The following is a 19094-nucleotide window of genomic DNA, read 5'->3' on the forward strand; positions in this document are numbered from 1 at the left end:
TGGACTCCATTGTTCTTTGCAAAACTGCTCGAGCTCTGTCAGGTTGCTCTAGGTCTGGGCTTTGACTTGGACACTCCTGAACATTCACCTTATTGTCTTTAAACCATTTCTTTGTAGCATTCACTGTTTAATTTGCATCTTTATCTTACTGGAAAACAAATCTTCTCCCAAACCATAGTTCTCTTCAAGATTGTCCTGCAAAGTTTCCTATATTTTTCCACAATTATTTTACCCTCTACCTTTAGAAGCCTTCCAGAGCTGGCTGCTGAGAAGCGTCCCCACAACATGACGCTGCCACCTCTAATGTTTGGGATGTTCAGTGCCTTGGAAATGATTTTATATCCATGCCCTGACTTATACTTTTCAATAACCTTTTCTCTGAGTTATTTGGAGTGTTCTTCTGTCTTTAATGTGAAATGGTAGCCAGGGATACTAATTAACCAGTGACTGGACTTTCCAGAGCTAGCTGTCATCAATCATTGACAACAATTGACAAACATTCAGTGCACTCAGGTGAACCTCATTCCCCTAATTTATAGACTACTAGGCACAGATTGTTTGGACCTCTGTTGAATAAGGTCAGTCACCTAAGGGGAGGTGGATATATATGCATTCAATTGTTTACATTTCATATTTTTACATCACTTTGTAGAAATCTGTTTTCACTTTGACATCAAAAAGTTCTTTTGTAATTTTCTTTTGTCAAAAAAGCCAAATTATTACACCCAAGGGCGTATAAATACTATTTAGGCACTGTAAGTGGTTTTGAAAAGCACCATATATAAACATCATAATTTGACCCATGTTGTATCAAATGTAAAAATGGAACAACATCAGGAGGGCTACTCTGTATAATGCTCTCCCAACCAAACCTCAGTTAATTCATAAGAAATGATTAGTGGTAAATGTATTCCTTATTTCCCACACAGCCTCTACAACCTCCAGCCAAAAGTTCTCTGGCATTCTGATCTCGTTGCATGTTAGCGTAGAAATCGTCTCTCTAATGTCACAGTCATCCCTGATCATTTCACTGATTCAATGAGGAATCAATTACAGATATGGCTGAGCACCAAACTGACAAAATCCTCAGATCAGATCAACCACAACACATGTTATGATTTAAGAAAACTGCTCAAGTCGTTCCAGGAAACAACTAGCTAAAGAGAAATTTAGATAAGGCTTAAGAAATGTCTGAAGTAACACTGTCTTCTGAATTAAGATTGTGTTATTCTGCTGCTAAACAAGAAGAAGAAACAGAGTGTAGACTGTCTGATGCATCATCCCATGAGATAAATGTCGCTTTGTGCCTGCCAATGTGGGACTTGATTGATAAGGCTGGCTGTAAAAAATCATTTCTTGTGGTCACACGCTCTATAAAACACCATAACCAACAAGATATTAGACTTAGGCTCAGCCCAAATACAATTCAGGCCCCTGCCACTCAGTTCTACCCCTACATTTGACATGTTCATGCCTAGGGATAGGGTGATCTAATTCTTGCTAAAAAAGGAGGGGTAGGGCCACATAAACTTTTCAACTGAGATTTTCCAGAGGCGCACTCCAAATTGAGGGCGAAATCTCCTAGAATGCCCTATGAATCATCAGAAATATGCAGCAGTGTACAAATGTAAGTCCTTTCTTTGTAATTAAAGTTTTAAATATTATGACAACCATTGTTCTAACTAAATTCAGTGTTGTTTCGATGCATTATGGTCCTTTTATTTTGAAAAAGCATTGACGACTGATGACTCATCAAAATCTTGAAGGGTGATCCAGTCATTTGGGGGAAGATTTCCTCACTACCTTCACTCTGTTTCATGGAGCAAAGGGGGCGCTCCGATATAAGGGGCAGGGGTCAAAAAATCCTCGCTGTAGAGCACTGTGGGGGCAGCATCAAGACGTGGAGATGCTTCTTGGCAGCCGGCCCTGGAAGGCTTGTAAAGGTAGTGGGTAAATGAATGTGGCAAAATGTGAGAAAATACTGGATGAAGAGAACTACAGCATGGGAGATTTCTTTTCCAGCAAGACAAACATACAGCGAAAGCTACACAGAAATGATTTAAAGACATCAAGGTGAATGTTCTAAAGTGGCTATTTAAAGCCCTCAGACATTTAACTGAAAATACACTTCAACCAAACTACTACCAGTGTCACTGTAGATCATAAGAAAGGACTTAACATTGTTGATATAGTTAATTACTTTCTGCACGACAATGGAGGTTCATGTCAAGGGCAATAAGCTACAGTATACAGAGCTTAGACCTTTCATACAGTGAGTATTAGAAGGATCAATTGTATTGTTGCCTTAATCTTTTCCTGGGATTTGCTGACAATAAAATACAAAATGTCAAGAGCGCTACCCTTTACAGGAAATATCAACTAGCTACCAGAAGAATGTACTGGAAACAAACTGTCCACATGTAACTAATGACACCTACAGGCAACATTAAATGGAGCTGTGATGACCAAACCTTTTAAATACTGTATTATGTATGCAGCATTACACAGCAGTGTCCTAAGGGTGCTTATAGATTTTACACTTTCATTAACAGCAGGATATTTTAGGGAGTGGAGGGTACAAGCATTTCGCTGGGGACTGAGCAGATATGGAGCTCTGTTCAGGAAGGGTGACTTAACAATTGCTATAATATTCCAGAATTTATAAATCTTCATCCTGATCTGCTCATTCATGCCAGAAATATTGACTGTGAAAGCTGATTTTCAGTGTACTCTTGAAAGACACAATAAGGAGATTTTTTGGTGTTGTTAATTTGATAGATGTTTTTTTTTGCTCTGTGCTGCACTGCCTCAAGGAAATAAAATGATGGAAGCAGAGGAAAATACAGGTCTATCAAGGTATGTAAGATGCTCTTGTTTTTTTATACTTTCAGATGTTAGAGCGTCTTCATGAGATATTTCAAAAGGATGGTAAGGCTCTAAAATCGTATTCATTCAGGCTTAAGTCCTGTATATCTGAAGAGAGAGAGGAAATATTGAGAGAGAGAGAAGGGGGGAAGACATGCTTCAAACAAGACTAGGAATTGATCCTATGATCAGTGCATTGAGGACTATAGCCACTGTTTATGGCTGTCTGCTCCTCTAACTGAGCTACACCAGCTACACTATCGCAGTTCATATAACAGTATTTTATAGAAATAAATTACTATACTATTCTATACTATACTATTCATGCTTAATGGAAGAATCGATTCACTGTTGAGAGCATGTCTGTCTCCACTACACCGGATGGCAATATGCTCTTTTTCAGTTTGTTATCGTAGACCTTCCTGTTAGCAAGCAGCTAACCAGTTCTTTGTCAGACGGTGAAAACGTACACGCTTTATGGCTCACGATACTTCATAAACACTCTGTGCTTTACTTTCGGTGCAAATAAGATGAATGCTATACTTCTAACTCCTGCGAAGGCACATGATAACATGATTCTGCTGTGATTAGCATTTATGCTAGTCAACATCTGGGTCAAAGCCTGGTGTGACTGATGAGTGTGCATGAAATAACTAACCCAGGCTGGTCTAACTGAAGCATACATTAAAGAGAAAAACGATGTCCAACTATAGTATTGATGTGTTTTTCTTAAATTTGGAGAATTCAATTTGGGAGCTTAAAATTCAGTTGGACGGAGATGTTTATACGTCCAGTTTTTATGGGACTGACACATTTATTCCAATTTCTATGATTGCATGTAAATGCACTGACTGGGCTACTGATCATATTTTATATTTTGATATAGCCGCTAGTTTCAATGTTATAATAGTTTTTGAGTTTTTATTTTGATTATTTTTACTTTTCTGAAATTTTAGTTTAGTTTTTATTAGCTTTCACTGCTGGTTTCTTAGTTGAGTTTTTATTTTTGCAAAAATGCTTCCTTTTAGTTAAGTTTTTTATTAGTTTCGGTGTTGGGTTTAGTTTTTCTGGGAATACAGGAAACTTGTCAGGGATGAGTACTAAAAGCCAAATTAAAAAAAAAAAAAAAAAAATAGGCTACTTTTAACATTTCATTTTTTTGTTCAAATATGCCATTTAAATGCAACTAAACACGTAAAACTAAAAGTATTTTATCTCTAATTCTATTTTATCTTGGTTTTCCTAAGCACAGATTTAAGTTTTCGGTTAGTTTTCTTTTTTCAAGCTTTGTTTTTCTTAATTTTCAGTTAACTAAATTGATTTTACATTTTAATTATAGTTATTTAGTTAGTTTTAGTCAACTATAACAACCTCGGCTGGTTTAGTCATTGGCCTGTCTACTTAGCTTTGTAGTGAGCTGGGAGCACCTACAGGTGGCAGTGTAACCTAATAAAGGAGAACTGAATTATTCTGCAATGCAGCGAGTGTCGTTGAGTAAGGACAACTGAATTACACAATGTGATCATTCATCCATTACATGTTTTCATTTATGCGAATTTACACGTGTCTTGACAGACTGAAAAAATACTTAGTTTAATTTTGCAACCGATGTTATTATTCAAAACATTTTTACCTCCAAACAGCTGGATTCATTCACATTTCTCAGCCTAATTTAAATTTTCTTTTCTTTTAAGTAATATTTGAACACATCTTGATAACACCTTGCCTAACTGTTATTTTACTTGAATGCATCCTGATGTAACAACAATCCACATCCTTTAATTAGCTAACTAGTGTTTATCGTCCCGATTTCAACACAGGATTAATAATTTCATCAACAGGACTTACAGTAAAGTTTGGAGGATCTTAACACTGGCTGCTTTGAGAGGAGTAGGATTATTAACCCACAAACAGCAGCAGACGAGTTGATGGGGAGTGTTTTTCAAGCAGACAGTCGGAGGTGCTACCTTTAATTTGATTCACAATGCTATTACTTATTGGCTGGAAATCCAATTATATAATTACACTATGCTGCTCACACAGTGCTCCTCTCAGCCACAGACACCAGAGTATTAACCACAAGTAATTGGTGACTAGAAGTATTCACTACCCCAGTTTTTAAATGCTGTCCAGTCATGTCTTCTTTTCCAGGTTAGCATTCTCTTTTTGCTTTCAAAGGAAATTTCCTTAAGAAGAAACTATTTACAGCACTAATTACAGAGGCAAGTGGAAATTACCACTGTAAGAAACTTTTCAATTCCCTCACCCCTGGGAAATAAGAGGCAAGTTCTCACAGAATGCATTCAGCCTCCTGATAGCGCCATGAATTTTGCATCACATGCAGCAGCTATCTGCCTCTACTCAGGGTTGAATTCACAGAGGATGTTACGCTTATGATATTCCAGCGCAAACAGACCCATAAAGCTCTGCAGCTCAGTGAAAATTTACTCTTGCTGTGCGTCTGATTGTGGAGTGGAGCTGTCAGCACCTCCACTCTCTGCTGCGAGAGCTGTGCTCTCATGCTGACAGACTTTAGTTCCTCACACATACACAGTATAGATGATGAGCTGAGAGAAGAGGGGGCAGCTCTTTTTCCGCTCTGCTATGAGGATCACACTGGACACAGGGTATGCTAGGTTCACCTTCAATAACGCTGCTTCCTTCCCTGGAGTGAGCCATCAAGAGCAGCCTTTTTGCAGGTAAACCATCGCTGCTCTGGGTAGCATCTCCACACAACACTGATGTATTATTTACAAAATGTGTTTACAGGCAAGTGTTTATTTCAGGGTCTCAATAACTGAAGTAAAGATCAATGCCAACACATCTTATAAACAATGCTGCCAGTACTGTAATGCTATTGTTACCACTAACTCTCTGAAGGCAATAATAATTCACGTCAGCTGTGCAAGGCTAGCCCTGGTGTTTGTTTCTGTAATTGGATGTTTTTGCAATAAGGTCGATTTTAATACAAGGGGGGAAATTTGCCCTGAAACTCAGACTAAATAGCTTTTTCTAAATATTCACCCAGCAGCCTTGATGCATATTATCCTTTGCAGCTGTTTCAAGAATTAAATGGTTTCCTTTAACACATCTGCTCAGGTTCATTGACCAGTGCAATCACTCTTTTACAGTTTTAAGTCCAGCTGAGCTGTTTTTACCAAAATGCTTTGGCATCTTAAAATTGTATTAAAGATAAGAGACTGGTGTGCCGGTAGTCGAGTGGTTAAGGTGCACGCCATGTACGCAGGCGACCCGGGTTTGAATCCGGCCCGTGGCACTATTTCCTGAATGTCTCTCCCCGCTCTCCTCCCTGTTTCCGACTCTATTCACTGTCCTATCAAATAAAGGCAAAAAGGCCAAAAATAAATCTTTACAAAAAAAAAAAAAAAAGATAAGAGACTATCTTGAGCAGAAATGCCGGTGCGATTTCACTACTGAGAATATGCAAAGCACATCAGCTCCAGTTGTTTCCGTGGAGCTGCCGCTGCAGCCATTAATATACAGTTTTAGTCAGAAACTCCCAAGTGTGACTGTGTGTAACTGAGTGTGAAGCAGACATTATTACTCCGTTTGTGCATCCAGGCTTCTCTGGTTAAATGAAGGTTAGAAAGCTAAATATGAACAATAAATCACCCCTTATGACAGACTTACAGGTGATGTAGTAATTGACGTTCCTCTTGAACTCCAGGCCCATGTAGTTTGGGCTGAACTCCTGGAATTTGATCGTGAACTTGATGTCCTTCTCCGGCTTGTTACAGTTGACCAGGACATTAGGATCCAGGACTGTACTGCAGCTCTCGGCCTGCTCCCTCTTCACCAGATACAGCTTGTAGTACTCATAGTCTCTGCCCTGGTCCGCTTTCGGACAAATGATGTCCAATTTGTCCCCAATGTCTGGGTAGATAACTAGGCCTTTTCCAGCCAGGAACCTGAGGAGGAGGGAAAAGGGACAAAATGTTACTATCACATAATCAAGGAAGTCTGGAAAAGCACCTACATGATTCACCTAGAGTTTATACAGTCTTAATACTTTGAGCTATAAGAGTTATGGGTTTAGGTTTGTCTGACATGGGCTTTAGGTAGAGTGTAGTAATTTGGCCCTACTAAAAACACTGCATGTAACAGCTTGACAGCGTTCAGTGATTGTCGACAGACCATTTTACACAAATCCTCCAAAGTTTCTTTTCAGTCTTGGATCTGAATCAAAGCATACCAAAAGAGTGCAAGAAGGGAAACAAAATGGCCAAACACAAAATGGCTGCCACAGAAACAGCTACAGATTGGATTACATCCAAAGTATGCCACAGATTATTTTTTCATATTTTCAGAGTTCCTTATAAGTCTGGTTTCTCCACATAATACCTCTGCTGCTGCTACTTCAGAGAGCTGCGTTTTTAAAAGAAAATATTGCTTTGGGGTCAGACGGGAGGTTAAGGCTTCCGGGTTCATCTTCCCTATGCCATGATCATCGAGAGGAGGATTAAGATAATCCATCTGGCCTTACTGTACCTCTCTACCTCTCTCTCTGCTGCCAACTCAATCAGATCAGCGCTTGTTCTCTTTTATTCACAAAAGGTGGGGAACAGGAGGAGACCCACTGTGTGTGTGTAAGTGTGTGTGAAAAGAGGGGGCGGGGGGCGCTGAGTACTTGCAGTGTGTTTGGGCAGTGGTGTGTATGTTTATGCTCGTCTGCATGTGTGTGTATGTGCGCGAGTCGGTCAGCAAAATGGGCTGAGGTTGCGGTCTGATGGGGGGGCAGACGGGCTGAATCATTGTTCTGGACTTGTTTGAGGCTTAAAATGTCAACATGGTTCAGCTCTGCTGTCCCAGTTAGCCAAGCATTAACCCAGACAGCCGGACTGACCACGGGTGTGTTTATGTACTTGTGTGTATGTGTGTGTGTCGTGGTCGCAGACAGCGAGCACAGCAGCGGGGCTATCTGCTAGATCTGCCCATGCCAGCGGATTTAAGCAGGATTTAGCAGCGCGCAATGCATTTGTTGTTCTTTCTGATCCCTTACGTTTTAACAAGACATCAGGGGCCGGGCCCCCTCTCTGCCTCTCTGTCTCTCCCTTCTTTTTCTCTCAGAGAGTAATCTCACCTTATCTACAGCCCCTCATTTCATCATCACACACATCATTTCACCACTAAATAACTGGCTCTTCAGGCAGGCCAGAGAAGGGAGGACTGTGATGCCTCCTGTAAGAGACTGATAGGAGTGTGTGAGTGTGGGGGGGGGTTACGATCGCCATCCCTCCTCATCTGATGTTAAACACTGGCTAACGGCCAGCCATTGTAAGAAACGATCATTTAAAAAGTCCCATTTTCTGAATAAATACCCCCCATGAAAATGAACATGATTGGATTAAGGCCTTTTCAACATTCATGGCCATTCTTCTTAGACAGGGACATTACCAAATAAATGACTTCATTCACAAAAGAGATAAATGCAACATGAAATTTGCAAAACGGTCAAAATCCCATCCGTCAGGGCCCCCATTTTCCCCCCGATATGATGTCATAAGAGCAAATGTGGACAGGATCTCTCATACGAAGCTTGGGAGTGGGTGAGACGTTATTTCCACGCTATTGTCTGATGATCATGGGGGTGAGGAGGGAGCTGGGGGTGAGAGGAGGGGTTGCGCTAATTCAAGGGCTGATAAGAGAGAGAACGCGGGGTATCCTTTGTCCCAGCCTCCCGAACAATTTGCTGCTTTTGAGAAGCGACACTGCATGTGCCGCGCGTGCGTGCGCCCGTGTGCGTACATATGTTTTCATGCATGCAGTTGTATGCGTGCGCGTGTGTGCGCGGCGGGCCGGGGTACACGTGCGTGTGTCTATGAAGACACAGACACAATCAGTCTCTAATTGGATCTACAAGATGCATCAGTGAGGCATAAACAAGTTTCCATGGCAACATTAGGCTTTGTTGCTGACCACCCCCTCTCCCTCCATCCCCCCCAATCTCAGCCCCTTCTATTTCAACTCCCCAATCTCATTCCCTCTAGCTTTATCCTTCCCTCTCATTCACCTCCTCAACATCTCCCTCATTCTGTTTTCTCTCCCCTCACTCCCCCCTCTCTATACACCTACAGAAAAACAAGCATCAAACATGAGAGGGGGGAAGAAAGAGAAGGCAAACATCACAATGAGACCTTGATTCGTGTCACCCTATGAGTGGGTGTTTTTCTGTTTATTTGTGGGGTAGCTGGATGCAACTTTTTCCAAGTGATTTGTTTCAAAATGTGTTAAAAAATACTTTAAAACCAGGCTCTCAAAGAAAACATTGAGCCTTACACCCCTGATTCTCATTTTACAACCCATTTATTCCATTATCAAAGTGAGCTGCAACAATTTAGATGAATAATTAAGATTTCCAAAATCATAATATCTTAATATCCCTGAAGGATTTAATCACAAGCCGGCCCCTGTCATTGATTCAATTTTCCGAGCAGGCCTCCTACTTGGCGGTTAGATAGCTATCCTAAGTGAATTCTCTGCTTCTGTTTCCCAGCCTTTGTTAACTGTCTGCTATAATGAGGCTCTGGCTGCTGTGGAGGTCTGGAAGCGCCATCGCAGATGGGAAAGAAGCAACATAAAAGAAATAGGGCAGCAATTAGTGTTTAGCCCAGTTTAAAAGCCCTCCACTTGGCAAGCTGCAGCCCAGCTCCAGTCCAGGATGTGAAACTAAACTGGTGGGTTGGGACTTTGTCTCCCGTTTGTCTCTCTGTTGGCTTAATCAGCGCCACTCCGGTGCTACACACAGCCACGCAATGGAGAGGAGGAGACGAGTGACTGAAGATTATTGTACTTTTGAGAAGGTCGAAAAGGAAAAAGGGGGGAAAAGAGAGGTTGAATTGCGTCTTTCATTCATGTTGTCTGGAGACCTGTTGATGAAAGAAGTTTGAGTGCACAGAGGAAGAGCGCTGCAGATACAAACGATGTTTCTGGGAAATGACCCTGAACGGGAGAGCGCCTTTATTCCCCTCATGTCAAACGAGGTGGATCTGCCTGAACCAAACAAAATAAAGAGAATCATTTTCAAAACAACCAAATGAGGTTGGTTTTGTTTCATCTGGATGGCTCCTCAGCGTGCTCAATCCTGTAAAGAGCTTATACAAACAGGCCTCGGCTACAGCACAGCAGAGAGAGAACAGAAAACAACCAAGCTGAGGAAAAGAGGCGAGAGAAGAACCCCCCCTTCACTCTTTTTACATTCCACTGGTGAATATGAGCACATGATCTCACATATGCTACCGCCCCCCCACCGCCCCGTACACATACACACACACGGATGTGAGAGCACACAAAAGCACTGTGGGGTGCATCCTGGACCTTCCCAGCACAACTTCCCAGCCACCCCTATTCAGACGCCCTGCCCTCACCGACTTTCATATAAAACGCCGCCTACACTCAGGCCCACTCAAAGCCCCTTACAGAGCCTCAAACCAGCCCTTCCCCCCCGTGCTCTCCACCCCCGTCCAGTCAGCTCAGGCCTCTGCCCCGAGCACAGTACTGGCAGGCAGCCTTGGCCGCTGAATGAATGGACCCGAGACACAGGAACTGTGAGAGAAAGAGGCAGAAACGGCTCATATCAACAGAATGGTGTCAAATTGATTTGTTCCTCCTGAGCAGCAGCATGAACATGCCACACATGTAAATTAAATTCAATTATCTTGGACTACATATAGAGGGAGATCCATCTGTATACATGCCGACACGCCAGATGCAGGTAGACTTCTTTTTATGTCTACTCACTTCTGCAGCCCAGCACTCAAGCTTTAAGTGCGTCATAGGAAAGCAAACTGCACACAAGCATGACTGCAACAGGTACTCCAATCCCAGAGCTCTCAGCATGGTAATTATCACACCAGGAAAAGTGTTCCCTCACCAATTATCATCTCTCTTTTGCATTATCTGCACAATCAGTGGCCACTGCCTCCTCTTTATTACAGATGACAGTTTCCATACGGTGTCCTTATTTACAGCCGTTTCCATCACTATTCCATATGATAGATTTTACAGCTTCTCTGGAAATATTACAGTAATTCACCCACATGACAGGGTTACAGTTAAGTCTGTAAAGAGCACAAAGCCGTACTATGCAAAGTGCATTGTCGTTGAGCCGTTGGGTAATATATATAATGGTGGGGATTTACCGCCGTTTCCCTGGCCTGAGGCCGTCAATGTTGTGTGTAATCACAGAGTACAAATGCATCCTGTTCTCATTCAAATCAATCAATATTAAATAATCGTCCACAAGCAGGAACTGTTTCAGCCTTGCAGATCCGTCAAGATAGAGCCACATGCTGGCTTGGCTCGGCCCCACAATGGAAACATTGAAGCTGCAGCTCTCCTCTTGATGTGTGGTTAAGATCCTCTGAGAGATGTTGACACAGTGTGATCATTTTATTCTTAAGAGAAAGGCATCAAACTGTCAGTGTGTTTGCAGATATTCGCCACATTCGAAATGCTTTAAAGGTCAAGTGAGGTGTCGGCCGGGAAACCAGAGGCGGAAAAAGTACAGGACTGTTGCTCTCAAGCAAAAGTACAGTTACTCTGGTTAAAACGTACTTAAGAAGAAGTAAAAGTTATGGTCTATAAACCTACTCAAGTAAAAGGAAAAAAGTTTACTAAAAGTACTGAGTAGCTACTGAGGAGTTGTATTGTAAAATCTGATCTTTCCTTGGCAAGAACAACAAGAGAAAAGATCTCCAACCAGGCTGTTCAGGTAAAATCACACCTCTATAATAAAGTTAATACACAGCAAAATTGAAAGTGTTGATTTAGGTCATATAGACACAAATCTAACACTTTAAGTGCCTACATTGATCCACACTTCATACGGTCAAACTACACTTTTGAAAGTGTTGACATCACAGTGCTGCAGTAAGAGAGTCAACCTCATTGGAAGGCATTTCATACTGATTAAGAATATGGACTATGTGTCTTGTAGGAGCACTTAAAGTCACAGGCACAGACTCCAACTCAGTGGATAACTTCACTCACGGTGCAAATAAGGGATGTTCTTATGTGCCATTTTCCCCATTTGGGTAAACGCCCATTAAAATCATGTTTAGCAGACTAGTCTACAAGAAGACTAAATGTTCCTCCTGCACACTAACTGCTAGGCTTCTCATAAGCTAATTGCCGGGGGAAAGCTCAGACAGGAAGGCAGCCGGTAACTGAAGCTACAGCTACTTCAAGGGTATTATAGACAGGGATTTCAAGCCGGGGCTTATAAAAAATTATAGGTAGTTAGTTCAACTGACTCATAAATCTCACACCAGCTAATTTGATAAACCAATTTAACCATTAAACCACACGCATACCTAGTGTAAATGTGTCTCACACAAAAACAACAACAATCTATTAGAAACGTACAAAAGAACCCAAGCAGGGATCCCTGTACAACAGGCAATATCCCCATAAAACAAAAGTAAACACTCTGCCCAAGGGCATGATGTGAAATCCAGCCCACACATTGCCCAGTATTTGAAATTGCAGTGGGCAAGCTTAAATCTATTATTATACTCTACAGAGGTGAAGGTCCTTATCTTATGTATTTTCCTACAAACACAAGCAATAAATCATTCTACATTACAACCAACTCATATTAGACTGAACAAGAGCTGAACGCTTTCGAAAAAAAAATCTAATTGTGATGGTTTTGACACATATTGCAAAAGGATATGAATTGTTGGATTGAAAGGAGTGCTAATTTTTCATGCCATTCTCATATTTAATAAGAAAAAACACAAAAATGAAGAAAGCAGGATTTATTGCAGACTATTCTAAAAAAAACGGCACTTGAATGTCTGCATGATATGAAATGCATAACATCTCTGCTACAAAAAAAAGTTTTAAGTATTTTGAGACAAACTTCTGTAAAAAAAAAAAAAAAATTACACCTTCTGCAATTTGGAAATTGCAGAATGCCATATTGCAATTTAATCTAATTTTCAATTAATTTCCCAGCTCTAGTTAAAATTACATGTTAAGGGTTAAAATCAACTCAGAAATGTTTAAACCTGAGATCTCAACACTCCGGTTTTTGCTGTTTTGTTGTAGTGTTGTAGTTGTAGAGCATAGTACTCAGGTAAAAGTACAGGTACTCTGCTTAAAACTTATTCAAGTAGAAGTAAAAGCACTGATTTCAAAAAGTACCCAAATAAACAGTTATTTGGTGACAGTAGTTTGAGTAAATGTGTAAAGTTACGTTCCACCCCTGTGGGAAACTAGCAGATCTAAAACCAGTTTGACCAGTATTCCTGCAGAGTTTTAAGAGTCTAGGGGAAGTGGAGCTGGTCGCGGTTCTGCGCTCGTAGCCCGGGGCTCGACCCGTGTGCTTGTATACATAGCTGGCTTCTGTCAGGCTGTCGCAGGGGAAGATGTTCTTAAGAAGGTCTGACTGTAAACACACACACATAAACACACGCCCCGCAGTGTACACAAACCGATTTCCTCACATGTCAAACACGGTAAACAAGTCGCCTCAATGCCGGCGCGGGCCACACACACACAGAGCCACACGAACACACACAAGGAACCTGAAATTAAGCAAAACAAGTCCCATCTGGCTCCAGAATTGTTTAGCAAAGCAGGAAGGATTTGACCCTTATTATAGAAAAGCAGGACAAGCTCGCCAACGGGTAGTTGTATTGGATAAACTATAAACTCAATCCAAGTTGCATTTAAACTGCAGACTTGGCAACGGTGACTTGTTGGAAAGCAGAAAGCTCGGCATTTTCCCTCCATGCTGTCCCCATTAGGGGCGCATAAATGAAGATGTCAGAGGAAAAAAGACAGACAGAATATCCTGAATTCCACCCCGCAGAGAACTGCTTTTGTACGTGTGAACACAGACACTCGCTCTCTCTCACAGACACAGACAAACACTCTCTAGCTTCAGTTAGCTCAGTCAACACGCTGGCATGCAGAGCAAATCACATTCAGCGTGACTCATAACAGTTGCACACAGGCGAGTTATATCACACACACACCTCTCATACTCAGTTAGTTCACCAAACAAGCTCTGTATGCTCGTCCTCGATCACTGTCACATGAGGGAGCAGCATCACACCGTCAGCGGCGGTAATAAGCTAACAAGATGACGCCCAGATGGCCCTGCCAAGACGAGGACAGAAGTGGACGTTGTTGCTAGAGGAACAGGCAGAAGAGAACTGTTGAGCGAAAGGAGTGTCAGAAGTCATTAGGGAGGAGAAAGAGCATAATCTGTTTCTTCTTATGGCCGCTGTGGTTTCTGTCCATGCTGAGCCCATCCCTCTCTAAGAGCAGGGGAGTTAAGCGAGCATGGGTGTATGCGGTTGTGATTGAACGTCATCCACGGTATCACTGACAGCAAGAGAAGGCCCAGACTGTTGCTCTCTGAATCTCCACTTATTCATCCAGGGAGCCCAGGGACTGAGCTCTTCCAGCTGGAGGGCCGGGGGGTGAGGGAGAGAAGAGAGGAGAAGGGAAGGTTTGGCTCTGCAAGACGAGAGAGTTTGGGTCAGTTTCAGCCTGAGTTTAGCCCTCATTCTGGGGTTGTTCAGAGACACAAACACACACAATCCACTGCTACTTCCTTCACTGGCCACCACACATGCACAAACACATACACAAACACATCCACACAGCCAGCTGCCTCCCATCACTGAGGAGCAGCCACAGATGGGCTCTGCATGCTCCGTAAAGATCTCTCCACAGGCCCAGTCTACAGTCGCTGCCAAACCCGCCTGGCCCGAGCCCACTGTATGTGTGAGTGTGTTTGTGTGACTCTGTGTGCAGATATACGTGTGGTCATACGTGCTGGAGTGTGTTTGTGTGTGTGTGATAGCGTGCCAGACCCCCTAAACGTGCCAAAGTTGGTATGTGCGCGTATGGTTGGGGTGCTGGACAGCCGTACAGAGAGGAATCCCTCCGGACGAGGAGCTGCAGAGCACAGAGTCAAGAGCTGGACCAGGATGCGAGGTTGTAATCAGCGCTGAGCAGAGCCGGAGACGAGAGAGCAGGAGAACCACCCGGACGAACAATAGAATCCCTCAAACTCACCCGATTGTGTTTCACTCCCACTTGGGGGAGAGAGGGAGAAACTAAAGAGAAACAGAATCATAACCATTATCAAACCCACACAGCTTGCCTGGCTTGTTAACCAGCAGCCATTTTCTGCTCTGTATCTCCGACCTGCATCGACAAGTCCTCGGAAAACATTTCTCAGGAAAAAAAAAGCTGCACTTTCATGTTTGTGCTTAATCAGCACAACACATACTAAGAACCACAAGCACAAACACACAGTAACAGACTGTACACCAGTTATTTGAATTCTATTTGGCTCAGCCAGTCATGGTTAAATTCAATTTTTAACAATTGCCCGCCTCTCTCAGCATGGTTAAAAATGACTCCAGGGATCAATGCTTCAGACTGAATAATGAAGCAAAGTGAAAGAGCTCATTGAAGATGAGAGTCAGGCTACAGTTTGAAGCTAAAGTTAGCAAATTTTTCAAACTTGTGCTCGTAATGAGCCAGCTCTCAGACATGCTTGAGGGAAGGATGTTTAGATCCCTGCTCAGCTGTTTTTTGGCACCAACACATCTGTGAATTAAATCAGCAAGTGATCTGGCGCAAGACGTCTTCCTGACACCCATTCTAATGAGTATTTCAACCTTCCACATGTTGGAATATTGCCTTCCTGAAACCTGAGAGAAAAAAAAACCATGCTCATGTTTGTGCAGTAAACATGAAGCCAGCAGCTTGTTAGCTTAACATAAAGATTAGAACAACAATAAGGGGAACAGCTTGCCTTGCTCTGGATAGTAACAAAGTCTGACCAGCACCACCTGTAACACTGCAATGTCATTTTCACACTTTAGTTTTCACAAGGATGAAACAAATAGGATGTTATGTTAATTAGAGATGCTAGTAGGCAGCAGAGGATAGAGCCAGGCTAACCATTTCTGCTGTTAAGTCATAAGGAAGCCTTCTGCTAGCTGCAGGCTCATATTGAGAGAGACAGGAGAGTTATGGCAATCTTTTATTTAAAGCTCCTGTGAGGAGGTTATGAAACAGGCTGAAATTAATACTGATGTCTTTTTATGCGCTACAAAACCAAACAAGACTACAAGTGACATCACTGACAATATATATAGCTGTTTTGAACGTCTATTACAGCAACCACCTGTGGGTGACATGAGGGGATTTACAGCACAGTGTCAAAAGAGGGTTTGAGTTTTACTGTCTGTCATACATGTGGCGGTAAAATGAAGCATGCACAGGACAAGGTTTACAAAGAGGGGAGTAAAGCTTGAATTCTGTGTCAAACCTGCACTGTAGCCTACACTTTGGACATGCACCTCCTTGAAAATATTGGGGGGGGGGGGGGGGTTCGATTAAATTGAGCCACTTGGCTCTGATTGGTTTGACTTTGCATGGAAGCCCATGATGTGCTTTTCCACCACAACCAAGCCACCCATTTGATGGCGTGTCTAGAGCTGATGATGTGGCGTTTTTAGTCATGATGTTAAATCGCTGCACTTCAGTAAGCATTGTTTTGCCAAAGGGTTGGCTGTTGCTTCTTCTTCTTCTTCTTCTATTGGTAACGTGGTAGATTTTTCAAAGTTTGATGCAGGGGTTGCTACTTAAACACCTGTGAGGTGTCCCCGAATGATGATGAAGTTTATGAGGGATATCTACAAGCACACTGTATGTGCCCTAGTGTAAAATTCATGGTTGCAGATGATGATACAACTAGCCAAATATTCTTGCTGACATTCTAATCCATGTCTCTCTCAGTGGCCAAATGAGTGCCATGGCTCAACCTGCAGTCTTTCTTTACATCACCTCCAACATCCTCTCTCTTATATTCTTTGTAATATTTTGTGTACAATCGACTGCTCCTCAATGTTTATCAGCTGCAACTCCAGCATCATGCTTCCACTGGTTTCCTGTACACAGACAAACTGAAACAGAGCTGACAGGACCGGGAACTGGCATAAAGAAACAGCAGAGCAGAATTTGGTGACGCAGACTCAACAAGTGGTGTTCACAACCAGTGTTGAGGTAATGGTGCAAGAAAGTAATCCCACAGAGTATGTCTTCATCACTGTTATCAGGCAGCAGAATTACAGATTGGCCATAAATCAGGTTGTACAATGACAGCAGAACCGAGACATTCAAAGACAAACGTGCTATCATTATGTGTCGAATTTACAACCAGTAAGTACACCAATATGCCAGTATGGGAGGTATAAATCAAAACAATGATAAAAGATGAGGTTGAGGGTAGCGGGGAATCATGGGAGTCATTCCCGACTGCTCAACCCACCTATCCTTTCAACGACAACAAACTCCTAACAAGACACACAGCGCGCAGCTGATGGCAGAGAATAAAGTAACAAAAAATGGTGTACAGCAACACAACGGTAGCTTCTAGGAGCACTTCACGCTTGCCCATTTGGTTCTTCCTTTGCAACACGTTGTGCCCTTTTATGGCCACCAAAGTGCATCCCATTACAGGAATAAAAATGAGGGATTAATTCATGTGACTTAGGTTAAATTTAGGGTGAAAAGTTCAGATATCGCTGGTGCTGGCATTTTTTATGATTTCAATTCTTTCAGACATAAGTGCTATTGATCACTGTTTACATCTGCCACATTGTATAAGCCAGTATTAAAGAAATTTAAAGTGTTAAAAGGAGGCTGCCTATGACCATTTGGTGTTAAATTAAAGGAAAAATACAGTGCTTTTTGTCATTCCCTGAAAAGTGGTGGTTTTGGAGATGCCAGCGATATTGTACTTTAAACAGTGAGTAAGAAAACTAAAAACACATTTTTCAAAATGTCAAGCTATTTCTGTTACAGTCCGTACAAGATACTTGATCCTAGGAAATATGCTTTTATATTCCCTACCTGAAACTAAAGATAAAACTTGGTTCGATCTATTTAAAGATTTAGAACGAACTGTTTCCAGCTTGAATTTCATAATAACACCTCATGATCAAGGGGGAACTGAACTGATATTTTACATGTCTGTATGTTGTTAACAGGTGTTAATAGGACACAGCTACGCAGAGTCTCGCACACTGGAGCGAAACCAAAGCCCGTTTGAGAGAACAAAGGGAAGACATGGTGCGCCGAATGCAAATCAATCAATCTCTGCCACAAACCGTCTGGCTTTGACAGCACGGTTCTGAACCCTGAAGTAAAAGATAGCATGCAGCAAAGTTCAAAATACTTCCATTGTTCATCTGTCAGCGAGGAAGACAATTGCACAGGAGAGGGAGGGAAAATACTAACACAATATTTATCTTGTGTCCCCTTCCCCTCCTGACTCGCTCTTTTTTTTAATGTATTCCTGCTATTGTGAGTGCTGGGAGATGGATGGGTAGGGGAGTCCGGTAGGTGATATGTGTCTTCTACAAGCACAGTGCAGTCACTCACACATTTCCCCTGTCTCCAATCTGGAGCGACGGCAATAATTCAGTCACCATCAAACAGCGATGGGCTCTTTTTTTATGTGGCATTTCAATTGTGGTGTTTGGTGGTTTTTCTTGTGCATTGTTCTTGAAACTGCTTCCCTGGGAAACTGGGAAAGTCAAACAGCTGATGAGATGTCACCTTATGAACTCTCTCCTAGGTTTCACACACTCACAAACAGCCACGTCGGCGATCTGACACACACTCTCCCGCTCAAGCGTTTTCTTCTTTTCCCCACATTGGAAGGATCTCTCATCAAGCGCTTGTCAAGCACACAAGGGCTGTCGAAACAGACCGTGAGCTGCAACTTCTGACCGACTGTTGCCTTCCAAAGCTGGTGACTCTTGATCAGATCATGTCAGACTTTTGGGCTTTCTGATGGCTGCTGCCAAGTCACGGTGCATCACAGTAAATCGGAGGGATTTCCGTAGAGAGTGCGGACACATTCCTCTTAACTTTTATTTAGCCTTCAGCGTCCCGTGCTTGAAAGAACGTGTGTGGTGCAATAAAACTCAGCTTTAACAGTCATTTCCCTGTAGCAATACCTGTTCTCTGTGCTTGCCCGTACCTGGGCCCCACACATGCCTGTTGTGACTGGTCATGCGGTGCTATATGGGGAGCATGTATGACCTGAGGAATTATCCTGTGTTCCAACAGGGACGTATGCATGCATGAGTGCACATTTACACACACATTCCTGCATGTGCGAGTACATTACATACACATACATTCTTTAAAAGCCAACAGTAGCGAAA

General features: G+C 42.4%; 1 protein-coding gene across 1 annotated transcript in view; it reads right to left on the minus strand.

The window, feature by feature from the left end:
- Positions 1-19094, minus strand: part of efnb1 (ephrin-B1) — a 93420-nt gene that overhangs the window by 47891 nt on the left and 26435 nt on the right. The window contains exon 2 of the mRNA XM_041797651.1: positions 6517-6794. Coding sequence (XP_041653585.1) covers positions 6517-6794 — 278 coding nt within the window. The remainder of the gene's footprint in view (positions 1-6516; positions 6795-19094) is intronic.

Source organism: Cheilinus undulatus, linkage group 10 (assembly GCF_018320785.1).
Source record: "Cheilinus undulatus linkage group 10, ASM1832078v1, whole genome shotgun sequence".
Lineage (NCBI taxonomy): Eukaryota > Metazoa > Chordata > Actinopteri > Labriformes > Labridae > Cheilinus > Cheilinus undulatus.